This window comes from Rousettus aegyptiacus, unplaced genomic scaffold (assembly GCF_014176215.1).
Source record: "Rousettus aegyptiacus isolate mRouAeg1 unplaced genomic scaffold, mRouAeg1.p scaffold_m13_p_9, whole genome shotgun sequence".
Classification (NCBI taxonomy): domain Eukaryota; kingdom Metazoa; phylum Chordata; class Mammalia; order Chiroptera; family Pteropodidae; genus Rousettus; species Rousettus aegyptiacus.
This window is the reverse complement of record NW_023416312.1, coordinates 103,188,786-103,203,634: the sequence shown is the minus strand read 5'-3', so window position 1 is coordinate 103,203,634 and position 14,849 is coordinate 103,188,786. Positions and strand designations below refer to the sequence as shown.

General features: G+C 48.6%; 1 protein-coding gene across 1 annotated transcript in view; it reads right to left on the bottom strand.

Annotated features, from left to right (window-relative positions):
• STARD8 (StAR related lipid transfer domain containing 8) overlaps positions 1–14,849 on the bottom strand; it is a 68,105-nt gene that overhangs the window by 41,491 nt on the left and 11,765 nt on the right. The window contains exon 2 of the mRNA XM_016158205.2: positions 13,634–13,667. Coding sequence (XP_016013691.2) covers positions 13,634–13,667 — 34 coding nt within the window. The remainder of the gene's footprint in view (positions 1–13,633; positions 13,668–14,849) is intronic.

Genomic DNA, 14,849 nt, shown 5'->3' with positions numbered 1-14,849 from the left:
ATATCTATCACTTGGTAAGTTCCCCCGGGATTCCAGACCAGTCATGAGAGAGCTGCCGTGTGGCCCGGGACCTCCACAGCAGTCCAGCCTGGAGCTGGTCGGTTCTCGGGAAGCATCTCCCTCACCACTCGTGGACCACTTGGGGATGGTAAGCCACTCAGAACCCTGCACTGGGCTTGGCCCTCCAGTATTTGCCCCTACCTAGCCCTTGTTCTCCCCTTCCCCTGGAGAGGCAGTCTCCCAGAGCTCTCTCCCACAGGGCCTGAGCGGCTCAAGTCATGAGGTCAGAAGAAGGGGTTCTAGACAAGTCTCAAAGTTCTCTGGGGGAGATCGTCTCTTGTAACTTCTGTCCCATGTGGTGTCCTCAGATAACCCATGCCAAAGTGTGGAAACAAAAGTTGGCAAAGCACAGATTCTATGATAAAGAGCAGCAGGCCTTAAACTGAGAGGGGCGCCCGGATGGAACTGTGAAAGGGGTGGAGCACCAGGCCAGGCCCCTGTCCTGCCCCAAAGACAGCAGGGTGGAGGCCGGGCTGCCATCCAGGAGCCCTGGAGGTGGAAAAGCCCCGTGGAAATGCTCACTCGGGCCAACTACAGAGCAGGATGTAACCCCAGGTCAGCTGTGCCCCCAGACTGGAGACCTCACAGATGAGGGACTACATTCCTTGTCAAAACAGAACCCCCAAACCCTGTGCACTGAGTAAGAGGCTCCATGAGGACATGCCTCATCCTGTTGTCTTGAAGTCTGGGGTGGTTCTGGCAGGAGAGGAGGGTCCAAACTGGCGGCTCACAGTCAGAGCCCAGGGACGTGGCTTCCGGATAAGCCCGCCCTTCTATCCAGCTTACCCTCCTTTCCTAGCTCTTGTCTTCCGAAGCCTAGGTGTTCTGTGTTCTAGTTTAACCAAGGAGGCTGTCCTCTTCGACCACTCACTGTCCCCCACGCCCAGTGGAGCCAGCCATACCCCCTCCACCTTTGACTTTCTGTATCACCTTGGGCATGTTACTTGCCCTTTCAGGGGCGAAGACCTTCATCTGAGCCTAAAAAGGTTACATGCACTACATGGGCGGGTTTGCGAATTCTGCTGGGCAGAGAACAGCCTCCAGGCCTACCTTAGGGATTCTGGGGAAGGGGAGAACAAGGGGAGCTGAGCCTCATGGCTCCAGGCACCCACCTGTAACCCAGCTTGCTAAAATCAGAGGCGTGCTACTTCTTTTCTGTTTTATGTATTGGGGTTCCACATTGGATCAATCTGGGGGTGAAATCTGCATCTAAGAAAAATTTAAAAGCCAATGGACTACGTATGCCCACCTTGCACCTGGGCCTCAGTTACCTTCCTAGTGATCATTACGTGTCATAGATACAAGTAAAATGTTTACAACCCCGCCTGGCACATAATGATGATGACGGTAATAGCTATCAGTCATTGAGCACCAACTACGTGCTAAGCATTGTTCAAAGGCTGTACCTGGGTCAACCCATTGAGTCCTTCCAAATCAGTACAACAAAGGTTCTCAATACATATTTAGTTATTTATATCATTCCTATGCTTGTTGTTATTTTCATTGGCAAATTATGTTACCGTCATCCATAAAATGGGCTGAGTTTCCCTTGCATTGCAACTGTGCCTAACGTCAGATTGTGGCTGTCAGGTAAGCCAGGCTGCACGGTACCTTCATGTGGCAAATCTTCTGAGGTAAAGCCTGCAGTCTGGGGCCACTTCTGCACACAGTGGGCAGTGGGAAAAAAAGCACCGAGTTTGCTAACAAAATATGGACTGGCTCACAGGCTCAGAGCCTAGTAGAAAGCAAACGGCAGAGCCGCTGGGAACCTATAAAGTGGCTTGATGTTCCAGACAGGAATACCGGTGCGATGCATTCAGCCTTCACTGGTCCTACTGGTATAAATGTCCTGCATTCACCTGGCTTAGCCTGCCTCCTTCCCTTTTTTCTCCTTTTCTGGCCCCCTCTATTCTTATCTTCCCCTCTCCTCCCCTCTCCTCCCCTCCTTGCTCAGCAAGACTCATAATAACCTGCTAAACCACAACCCTCGTATTTCTTATATTTCTACTTTCCAGGGGAATTTTGCAGCTGGTCCCTACTGCTTCTCTGGATCGGTCCTCCCTCTCTGGCAAGGCCATCTTTTCTCGGGCCCCATCTGCCTTCCTGGGCTACTCCTCTCAATTTGAACCCCCTCAGCCCAGAGGCCAGCCCCTTCTACCCTTGACTTAGCTGTCAGAGCCACTAACTTCCTGGGCAAGTCCCTTCCCATTTCTGAATCTCAGTTTCTCCATCTATTAAATGGTGAAGGGAAGTGACTAGACTAAGTGAGAGCGACAAAGCTTCCAGCTCTAATTCCCTGCCGTTTTACATCTGGATCTGGTCTGTTGAGAAAATGAATCTTCTTGGGCACCTTCTCCTCTTTCTCTCTCTCTCTCTCTCTTTCTCTCTCTCTCTCTATATATTGATTAGATAGATAGATGATAGGTAGGTAGGTAGATAGATAGATAGATAGATAGATAGGTAGATAGACAGACACACAAGCTTGAGGAACTGTGAAAGCTTTAGTTGGGGGCAGAATCTGAGGACATAGGGCCTGAGGGAGGCAGAGCATGGGAACAGTAGCTGCAGAATTTTCAAACTGGAGCAGCATTTTGAAAGCCAAGTAACTTTAGAAAAGTAGTCCTTTTAGCTGGGCTCACCCCCAGGATTCAGCTCCACGTCCCCCGGTATTCAACACTTGTCTGTTCTGGACAAGTCATTGGACCAAGAGGCCGTGGGGACCCAGCCCTAGACAGGCCAGGTTTCTGTTCTCGAGATGCTTACAACAACCCTATAAGGTCGCAGGAGGGGGACTGGCATCCATTTTACAGAGCAGAGGACTCAGAGTCAAAGAGAAGACAGATTTCCCCCAAGCTGATCTGAGCAGCAAAGGGAGAGCTGTCCCAAGGGCTTGGTGTCCGGAGCCAGCGCTCCAGCCAAAGCATGGCATCCTTCTGCGTTTTCAACAGTCTGATGATGGAATCTTCCTGGGAAGCTCCAAATACCCTCATAATAGTGGCCCATTCTGGAAAGCGGAAGTGAGGGGTTATGGGCCTTTGGCTCTTGATTTTTTTTTTGTGGGAATGGGGGGGTGCTCTTCATTTTACATCCGGCTACACAGGCTGACATTTTGCCTCAGAGAATGTGTTTTATTTCTAATGTATACCTGAAAGCAAATAGCTCCAACATGAGAAACGACATGATCCATACCATGAGACGGATACACAGGGAGCTGGAGATTTGAAGTGGGCGGGGACAGCATTTGAACTAAGCTTCGAAGACTGAGAAAGACCTAAACAGACTGAGATGGGGGCAGGGACCTCCCAGAATCCCGGAGGCTGCAGCAGTTAGCAGGCGGCTGTTACTTCTGAGGCAACGGGCCTGCCTAGAAGGAATTCTTCCTAAACAATTAGGTGCATATAGTGGGCAGGATTTCCTGTTTTCTTTCCTTTCCTCGTTTTATTGTGAGCTACCTGGGCCAGAGCCTGGGGCTTGGGAAACACCTGTTTTATCTCCCGCCCCTCACCTGGCCTGTGATCATGAATTGCTTGGGAGATGTCCAGCTGGGCAAGTCAAGCCAGACAAAGGCAGAAGCGGCCAGGGGAACCAAAAGGATTAAACACAGAAGGGGATTCCGGCCAGGCCTCCCCACACTACCTCTCACTGTTTTTCACTGGGGTCTAGGAGGCAGTATCGAACAATCACAGGACCAGCTTGATCACGATTTTGAAAAACCAACTTTTTGGAAAATGCAGGTCAAACCTCTTTCTGATTAAGGGTGCAATACAATCATGTGCGGGAGCCTGAAGGGACTTAAAGATCGCCCTATCCAATCCAAATATTTCAATGACGGGGAAACCGGGGACTAGAAGGAGAAGGAATTTGCCCATGGTCACAAACATTGTTAGCAGCCTGCTTGTACTTTAGCCCCGCAGCCAAATGACCCCTTGCTGTGAGCTGGGCCTCCAAGGGGCTCACTGGCAGACATGAGGAGGCCAGGACATCTGCTAGGACACCCGAGGTGTATGAGACACGTCTGATCCTTCCATCGCTCCACCCAAGCCACCCTCTGGACTGCACACCGCCTCCCCATAGTGTGGATGGATGGGGTTCCAGAGCCACAATCCAACATGGTCCCTTCTCATCCCAGAGGCCCAGGGGCTCCTTCCTTAGGCCTCATCCTTCCTGATCTCTTAATCTCAAATCAAATTTATGGACTGGAGCAGACATCTCTCCCTCCCTCACTTTTCTCCCCGGGCTAGTCGTGGTAGTCCATGTCTACTCATTTAAAATTGAGAAGTCTGAGGCTAGAGAGGTGATTGCACAGCTAAGCAGTGACGAAGTCAAAAATCAAACCCACAGCTGTCTAAAGTCTTTAGAAACTGAGCTCTTTCCACCACTTTAAGGCTGCCAATTTGGCTTATTCCTCGACAAGGATGGATGCGCGGATGGAACGACAGAAGAGTGGGCCAAAGCATCCCTGGCCATGCTGTCTGTGGGTGGCCCTGAATTCAGCATGTGGATACAGAGAGGAATGAAACATAGTTTGTACCTCGAGGAGCCCAGTGTTTCAGCGAATGCTTCTGAAACTTCTGCACCCAAGTACTGCAAATGACTGAAGATTCCCTACAGAGGCCCTAGGCACTGGGGGAGCCTGAGCACCTACCTCAAGGGAGAAATTTCTCAGAAGGCTCCAATTTTAACTCAATTCACGTGAATTGAGTTTTATATATACATACATATATATATATATATATATATATATATATATATAGAGAGAGAGAGAGAGAGAGAGAGAGAGAGAGAGAGAGAGAGAAAGGTTTTAATTTTAAAAAAGGCTGTGTTGCCCTCAGATCTTTTAGGGAAGACGGGCCCTTCCAAGCAGACACTTTTGAAAGCATCTTCCAAGAAGTTCTGCTTAGCTCAGGCCCAGGGAGGACAGGTAGCCCCCGTTGAGAAGCAAGAGGCAGTGAACATGTTGTTCTTCTGCAAAACTAAGAGTGTGGTAAAGAGGTATGGAGAAGGCAGTTGGCAGGGTCAGAGGGGTGTTAGCAGCCTGCTTGTACTTTAGCCCCGCAGCCAAATGACCCCTTGCTGTAAGCTGGGCCTCCAAGGGGCTCACTGGCAGACATGAGGAGGCCAGCACATCTCCTAGGAGACCCGAGGTGTATGAGACACGTCTGATCCTTCCATCGCTCCACCCAAGCCACCCTCTGACCTACACACCACCTCCCCAGAGTGGGTGAGATGGAGCTCCAGGGCCACAATACAACATGGACCCTTCTCATCCAAGAGGCCCAGGGGCTTCTTCCTAAGGCCTCAGCTCCCTCCTGCCTTCCTAGTCTCAAATGAGACTTCTGGACTGGAGCAGACATCTCCTACTCCTTCACCTATCTTCCTGGGCTGGTCATTTAAAATAGAGAGAACTGACGCTCAGAGAGGGGATCACCCAGTTGATCAGCGACAGAGTCAGAAATCAGACCCACAGCTGTCTGAAGTCTCCAGAAACGGAATTTTTTTCACCACTTTAAAGCTACCATTTTGGCTTGTTCCTGGACAAGGATGGATGTGCAGATGGGACGATGGAAGGGTGGGCCAAAGCATTCCTGGGCACGCTGTCTGTGGGTAGCCCTGAATTCAGTATGCGGATACAGAGAGCAATGGGACATAGTTTGTGCCTTGAGGAGCCCAGTGTGTCTACTTACTTAGTAAGTGCTTCTCGAACTTCTATACCCAAGTACCTGCAAATGACTGAACATTTCCTACAGAGCCCCAAGGCGCTGGGGTTGCCTGTGCCTTTGCCACAAGTGAGAAATTTCTCAGAAGTCTCCACTTTTAGCTTACAATTCATGTGAATTGAGTGTGTTCTCCCATAGCTTGTATATATATGAAGGTTTTAATTAAAAGAAAGGCTGTGTTGTCCCCGGATCTTTTAGGGAAGACAGGTCATTTCAAGCAGATGATTTGGAAAACATCTTCCAAGAAGTTCTGCTCGGCTGTGGCCCAGGAGGGACACGTAGCCCCTGTTGAGAAGCAAGAGGCAGCGAACTTGTTGTTACTTTGCAAAACTAAGAGTGCGGTAAAGAGGCTACGTGCATGTGTCATTTTTCCTTCAAGGCCCTGTTTCTTCAGCACCCAAATGATCTATGCTTTTATTCCGCTAACTGCCTGTAAATGATGTTCTACATCCCAGAATCCAGAACTAGAAAGGATCGGTGGGGTTCTGGAAGGTTTCTTTTGTAAACGACCTTCGGCGTTGGCCCTTTTAGTGTCTGTCAGTGGAAACAAGGGAGCTCAGAGGAGGCAAATTTACGGCAGCTCATGTGGGACTATGGAGTAGTTAACCTGAGCGATCTTTGGAGGCTGGCAAAGCACTGCCCTGCTCTTGCTGACATTTTAAGACGAGAAGCACGTACTTTGTAAAGCCTGAATGTTATTCTGACATTTGCGTGTCTTATAATTAATTTATGTCTGTTTTCTTCTTAATTTTAAAGGAAGCTTCTGAGAGCCAGCCTACTTTGATGATCCTCGAGGAAAGAAGAAAAGTGGCTTGGCCTTTCTCTTGGGCCATAGGTTAAAGGGAGCAGGGCATCTCTGGGGGCCAGATGTGGCGATAACAGCAGTGAGATCAAAGGATGACAGCCGCAAGTGGTGCAAAAGGGGGGAGGGCTGGGGATCCTGAAAGGACTCCCTTTCCCTCCTTAAAAGTCTCCTTTTGGCCTTTTCGTCTTCCCAAACCTTAGAGGGCTTTGCATCTTGTTTTCAATAACGAGGTCGTTCCCTTCCCCTGAGGAATGTTCTCTCTTGAAATCTCCTGCTCCAGGGGCAGGGGACACAGAGCTGGAAGCCTCTGTTCTCAGGAGCTCTACTTCCTATGTTTTTATTTTTCTTCTCAAAATGCAAACCAAACCAGCTCTTCCTGTTTCTGCGTTTGGGATGTAGAAGGTCACACAGCAGGACTCTCTAGCAAACAGGTCAGATGGGGCCTTTGAAAGCTGCCCCTGCTTGGGAGGAGGGCTGTTCGAATGGAACTTGGTCCTATGGAAAGAGGAGGAGGACAGGAGAAAGGCTCTGGGGAGCGAGCAGCTCTACTTCTGACACCAGTTTGCTTCCTTTCACCTTTGCCTTTACCATGGCTGACCAAAGCCCGGGAGCCATGGAGCGTAACCACGGGAGCTGATGATCTTCAGCCCATTGGTGACTGACAATTGGGAGTAAGTTTAGGGAAGAGTCGTCAGGACTGTGAGAGATCATTCTAGGAGCTGGAGCTGCTCACTCTAGGGAAGGACGAATTCTTGGCAGGACATTATAGACGAGTGGGGACTTGGGTTCTAATCTCGGTTTCACCACCAGCAAGCTGTCAACTGTTGTGCAGATTGATCGCCTAACTTCTCTGGGCTTCAGGTGTCCCAACTGCAAATGAGAGCATGGGACCGTATGAGCTACCAGGACCGCTGGGTGGAAGTTGTGAGGCAGATTTGGGCTCGATATAAAAAATAACATTCAACTGAGTAGAGAATGAGAGTTTGATCTGAGCCCAAGTGGGCACATAGCAGAAATGGTTTAAAAGGGAACCCGTTAGCCATCTGAGTATTGGAATAGAGCAGTGGTCTCCAACATCTACTTTTATGTAGCCAACTATAGTCTGCAGAAGAAATCTTCATGTAATCTCCAAATGTAAAATAGATTTGGTTGAATGAAGCAACCCTCAACTCTGTTCTGCCCTCATTTTCCCCAAGGAATCTCTGGGGACTCTAGAGTTCCTCAGTATCGATTTGAAAACCACTGATTAATATCATGCTTAAGCGTCCTTCCTGCCTTGGGATGTAGGGCTAACTCCAAGTTTCAAAGGTTTGGTAGAAATGTGTTTTACATGGATCTGCACCATGAACTAGAATTACTAAACCCTGAAGGCTGTCTCAAAACAATTTGTCATCTGGAACAAGTAGGGGCTCTGTGTCAACCTGTAATAGCTAGCTCAGAGCTGAAATGATAGGGAAGAAAGTTTTGCTGAGAGGAAGAAGTCATTAAAAGTGAAAGACAATCCCTGGCAGATTCATTGTTTATGTGAGGTCCTGTGCTTAGTTCTGGGAATACGGGGGCCGGTCAGATGTAGCCCTTGTACACCAAAAGCTCGTGGTCTATGGGAGAAACAGGAAAGAAAAAAGACCAATTCAGAAGACTGTGATGTGTTATAATGGAAATATGGAGAAGATGGGGAGGGAAGCCAGAGGACAGCTTAGCGGGCCAAGTAGAGGGGTTGGCAAAGACACACCCAGTGGAGAGTCTAGTATGAGAGTTCATTGTACATATAGAAATCAGCATGTTGCTCCATGGGACTCAGAAACGTGGAGATATGATGAGAGATGAAGCAAGAAAGATAGGTTGTTTAAGTTCTAAAGGACCTCGAATGCCAATGCAATGAAGTTGGGCTTTGACCAAAGGTAGAGAACCATCAAAGGTTTTTGAGCATGATCAACTTTCTGTTTTAAAGAGAGAACTCTGGCAGCAGTACGGCAGGTGGACTGGAAGGGAAACCACGGTGGCAGGGAGACCAGTTTGGTAGCTGTAGCAAACATCCATGCCAGAGTTGCTAAAGGCCAAGATGGAGGGCTATGATAGTGTTGGTGGAAAAGAGGGGAAGATTCAGGAAATATCACAGAGAAGTTTTACGGGTATAATCTGGCGACTGGATGGCAGCAAATGAGAGAAATGGAGGAGGCCAGGTGATTTCCATGATTCCTTCTTGAGTGACTGGGTGGATGATGGTGCATTAACCAAGAAACAGAGTCCTGGAGAAGGAGAAGATTCCCAGGGGAAGGATAAAGAATTATGATCTGCAGTGTTGAGTGTGAAGCATTCATGAGACCTTCTGGTGGAAGTGTCGAAATAGCACTTCACAGGTCTTTTCCAGACCTGTCACTCCATTTGCAATTCACGTTCCTTCCCCAGCCCCCGGGGAACCATCTTATGTAGTGCAGCCTTTACTCCCATCTAGATTAGCCCCTACTGTGAAAATGGCCAACCAGGCTGAGCCTCAAAACAATCAGCTCATCTGCATCTGTAAGCCTGGGCCTGACTTTCTGTTATGCACTCCTGCATCTGGAACCTGGGCTTCCCAACCTCTTTTGGCCCCGAAGGAAACTGTTATACTCCTCCGCAGGTCTGCAAATCTTTCCCCCATCCCAAAGAACATCTTGAAATTGCCCTTTGCACTGACCCCATCCCTGCCTCTCCCTCCTTTTGGTCTGACTCTGGCACGGGCGGGAGATGGAGTCAGAGTACAGAGGACCTTGGGACCTTCTAGTTCAACTTTCTCATTTTTCAGACAAGGAAACTGAGGCCCAGGAAGGGAAGATAAGTAACTCAAGGTCACAGAAGGAATTAATGTCAGACCGTGAATTAGATCTTAGAATTCTCAACTCACAGTCCACTGTGTTTTTGCCTTGGCGGGATGCACTATAGATCATGGTTGAAAGATTTCCTGTCTTAAATGATAATCAATTCCAGATACTCCCTAAGTAAGTAGATCTTTCCACTATTTCACATTGCCGTGTAAAATATCTGTCAAATGGTAAATAAGCTATGCCCTGCAAGTGTTCTTCAAACAACAGCAAAGGCAAAATGACCAGATCTGTCAATAATTAGTCACAGGAATTATTTCATCATTTTCAAGAGCAAGGAAGTCAACTGAATTATTATTCTGATGATTTTCATAGGCTCAGAATTTCAGTCTATTGCCCTCCTGAACTTTGGAAGTGATGCCCAATAGAAAATAATGTATTGTTTCTATGTTCTTCCTTTTAGAGTGGTCTCCCCATCCCCTCAGAGCTGGAGGGAGGGGTCTGGTGCTGAGGCCAGACCTGCAGCCAGGCTGGAGCCAGTTGGGTTGAAGACTGGGGCTCTTGTTACAGGCCAACTAATACCCCCCAGGTTGCCTCAGCCACTTCGGCAGGAGCCTGGAGAGAAGCCCTGAATGGCCTCGGGCAACAAAGGAGCTTTGTGTATTGGGAGCAAGGGGCCTGGGGAGGATCTGGTGCAAGGGAGGTGGAAGGGCAGGTCGGCAGCCTCACCTCTGTGGTCCACTGGGAAGGGGAGCTGATGGGCTAAGCAGAAGTGTGGGGTGTAGAAGTGATGGAGTCACTGGATTTCAGAGCAGCAAGATGCCTCAGAAGTCATTTAGACCAAACCATCCATTTTAGAGTCAGGGACACTAAGGCCAGACAGGGGAAGGGATGGGCCCAAGGTCATACAGCTGGCAAAGGGCAGAGCCAAAATCGAAAGCTACAGTTTCTGGTTCCCGGATCAAGGGTTCCCACTTCAATACCTGCGAGGCAGTTCACAACAGAGGATTTTGTTTGGAGGGAGAAGGTTCCTTTTAGGCTCCGAAACTTATTTCCATCTCAGGAGCAATTCATGCTTAAGCAACATGGTGGGAGGACTTGTTGGAAAAACTATGAAATGATGCAGAGAGCCCGAGAGCAAGCAGCGCATCACCTGGAGTGAGCCCCCAATGTCTGAACTTCCTCCTGACCTGTTGGCTTGCATCGCCATGGCCAGCTCTGTGTTTCCCTTTGCTTGATATCGTTATATACACTGGTTGATTCAGAGCGATGTGCTGATGTCTTGAATTGTGATAGATACATATAGAATTTAATATGTGTTAGGAAAGATGTAATGAGTACCTCAAACCTTAACTTCATAGATATTACAGCTTAGAGTGAGGTTATGGCTTAAAATTGGTTGATTTAAAGAAAAATAATAAGCATACAATGGCGTACGAGGAAATGATGAAAAAGATTGTGAATTCAGTCATTGAATAAGTAAAACTGGAAAACTGTACAGGTGGATTCTGGGATTATGACAGTAGCACCATCAAAGGTCATTCAGGCCGTCCCCCTGGGCCTGGGCAGGCCTATATATGTGAAAACCGGTTGGACATTTCTAATGTTCTCCTATGAAGACAATGCCAAAGGTTTGCTCTGTCAATGACACAACTTAAAACAAAAGCAGTAGTGTTTCAGAGAAAACTTGGATAGACTGAACTTAACAGGAAGAAGATTACACATGCAAATCGGATGCAACTGTCGGCTTTGAGCCAGTGTCCCAGCTTTTTCTTGAAGACTCCCTGGTCGGTCCTCTCCTCCAGCGCCTCTATACTACCGTGCTGGACCGCGCTCGTAAGAACGGTATACGAGAACACCACAGGCTCAAGGGCAGCTGGAACATGGAAGGTCAGAGAGGGGAAGGTTCTTAAGATCATACAACCTTGAGCGGCATGGTCAAAACTGGATCCCAGGCCTCTTGACTCCCAAACTAACGTTTATTCCACCACTGTCTCACATTTCCTGCCCTGTCTACACGCTCCCCTCCACCCAAGAAGCTGGTAACATCGGTCATCTCCAAGAGGACTGCTGGGTGGGTGAGAGACGGAAGCGAGAAGACTTTACTTTTGTGCCTTTTCAATTTAGAAACACCTGAAGGCATTACCTAGTCCAAAAATAAACAACACAACACATCCAGAGTCCTGTTCCCTCACCGAGCTGCCTCTCAGACCTCATCCCATTTGTTTAGCTCTTTGAAGTTTGTAATGTACTGCCTCTTATGATCCGTACAAGAGCACCATGCAATAAATTGCTCCATTTTATAGATATGGACACTGAGCCAGAGAGAGGATGTTCTTTGCCTTGGCTCACGCAGTGCATAATTTGTGTCAGATTGTCCTTGGATCAGCCTAAAACAATGTGTTCATATTTGCCCTTAAATAGACTTTTTCAAACTTTAACCTAAAGAATTAGCAAAAAAAAAAAAAGTCCTAGCTCAGCTCAGCAGGTGGTAATGTCTTCTGCTTGGCTCCGCCCCCTAAAAGTCACTCCTCTGTCTGCTGGAAGCCACAGACCACTCAGCCACCCGGTGCCCACCCTCCCAGGATTCAGCACTGGCTACTCAGCCTGGCACAGACATTGTAATGAGGCGACTTGGCAGCTGCAAGTGCCTTCGTCTGGAGGGGGGTCACTATTTCAGGGCCTGAGGGCTTCTTTTTAGCTTTTGCAGCTGGTGTCTCTGAAATGGAGAAGTTTGTCCTGCCCCCAGTATGGGCAGCTCGCAGATCTTGTGCCCCCAGAAGTCTCTGCTGCAAAGCAGGAACTGTGCTCAGCAAGAAGCCGTGGAATGGTGATGGGTGGAGGAGGCGGGGGGTGGGGAAGCAGATGTCTGCGGCGTGCTGATCAAAGCAGTGTTCCTGCATCAAAATAGGTCCCCTCTCATCCGCTGTCATGGCAATGCAAATAAACACCTCGCCCTGCTGGCGCTTCTTCTTTTTTAGCAGCTACCACCCAAGAACTCAGGGTCCTGGGGTGGAAAAGTCCTCGCAAAGTCACCAGATCCCATCTCTGTCTCCCGGTAAGACTGTGCCCAAAGCAGCTCCAACCTGTGGGAGAGGTCCTCAGGATCTCGCACAGGCCCTTAGCATGCCACCTGTCAATTGGTGCCTCTCTGTTTCCAACCCTAACTGCCACCGAAGAACCATGCTCATTCAAATTACGAGCTCTTCATGATGAAAAACTGAAGCTGACAGGAGTGGCTGAGGGCGGCCTGGACCCCACGTGGCCTAGCTAACTTCGGCAAAGCCCAGTCGATGCCAGTTTTGGCTCTGGTAGTGCATTCGTTCCTGGCCAATATCTTTTTTTCTTTTCCTCCCCAGAGCAGTCCTCTTCCTCTAGAGCAGAGGTCCCCAACCTTTGTGGCACCAGGGACCAGTGCTCCTATGAGAACCTAACACCTGATGACCTGAGGCGGAGCTGAGGCGGTGATGCCGGCGCTGGGGAGCGGCTGCAGGTGCAGATGCAGCTTCCCTCGCCCGCCCACCACTCACCTCCGACTGTGCGGCCCGGTTCCTCACAGGCCACGGACCGATACCGATGCACAGCCCGGGGTTTGGGGACCCCTTCAGTCTAGATGACTGTGTCCTCCTCAAACAAAGGGAGATGCTCCCAGAATGCCACCCACCTGTCCACACCCAAGTAGGACACCAGAGGCACAAGGCAGACAGGGAGTCAGGCTCAAAGAAACTTGTTGGAGAAAAGATGGAATTGTTTTTCCCTCAAGGCTATAGAAATGCACCCCGCCGGTCCTTAGCCTCTTGGAAACCTTCCAGATAAAGCAAATGGTGGGAATACCGCAGACAATGACTCTCAAATGGCAAGTCTCTTTCCTTCGCCCCCCACTTACCTGTTCCCTTTCCCAGCACCCCTCCCACCCTTAATATACTTCCCAGTGGGAAAAAGGCCTCAGAAAACAAGGGTGGCTGCCGCCCGCTGACAGTTCTTCCAGGAGATCCTTCCCTAGCCCCTGTCCAGAGAACACGCTCCATCAGAGTAGTTAGAAGCTCAGCGCGCTCTCTCGCTTCCCAAAGGCCAGGCCAGAAGCGTCCAGGAACCCAATGCCCACTAGAGGGAGACAGAGAGGCCATCTCCACATTTTGCGACTAAGCCGTTAGGTCCACTGCCAGGAACCTGATCGGCCAGCCTGATCAGAGCACTGAGAAGCTCGGTCCCGCGGCATGCCACCCATGAGCCCCACCTCACACACTTACCCACATTCTTCCTCCCCCGCAGCGACGGGAAGCACTGCAAAGGAAACAGAGGAGAAGTCAAGGCATTGCAGAGGCACGTACAGTCAGAACTGGGAGGGATCTTTAAAGTCAGCAAGTTCGATTGACCCATTTTATAGAAAGACACACTGAGGCCTGCAGAAAAGGGGAAAGGAAGTACAAGTAGGGAGCAAGCGGAGCCTGGAAGCACAGACTCCTGACTACTTGGCTCGCAATACTTTGTCCCACTCAGCTGGCTGACTCCGCTGGTTCCCTTCACTCTCAGAGAGTAGGGAGCGCCCGCAAGTCAGGAGACTGGACACAGTCCGCACAGCTCACAGCGCCGTTCCCAGGCCTGCCAATAGCGATGCTCGGTGAATCGGGCAGGTTGGCTTGGCACATACCGCGTCTGACATCGACCCGGTTAGAAGCGAGGTGCGTTGCTAGAAAGAGCAGTGTTTAGAATTGAAAAACTCAAGTTCAGGGTCACCTTCCTCTTCTTAATGATTACGTGACATTGGATATAACCTCTTGAACCTCAGTTTCTTCATCCATCAGCCCCTATAGGATAGTAATAATCCCGACCTCACAGGCTTTGTGAGAAATTAATATACCTGGAAGCACTTTGTTAAATAGTAAAGCACATTATAAATTTATGCATTCAACAAATACTATGTTAGATGTTAAGGATGTAGCAATGATCTAGACAGGTAAGGGCCCTGTCTTCATGGAGCGAGACAAATAATAAACAGCTAGACAAACAAATAAATAAGAAAATTTCAGACATCACTAAGAAGCAAAAGGAGAAACCTCTTTTCCACTTATTTAGATCTTTCTTTCTTTCATTACCTTTTTTTAGTTTTCAATATGTAGATTCTATACATGCTTTGTAATATTTCTAACTCTCTCAATTTTCTAAGGTGATTGCGTTTTATGGTATTTTATGGTAGTTTCTTTAAAATATTTTTTAGATTCTAGGCTTACATAGCTAGTACATAGAAATTAGATTTGTTTTCCACGTGTTGACCTTATAACTTACGACCTTGCTAAACTGATTTGTTCTAAAAATTGTTTTATAGATTCTTTGGGTTTTCTACATAGATAGGAATAGGGGCAGTTTCATTTTTTTCTCCCGCACCTCCCACCAATCCACGCGCTTTTTATTTCTCTTCTTGGCTTATTGTTTAGGCTAAGGCAAGAAGTATATTTTATAAATCAA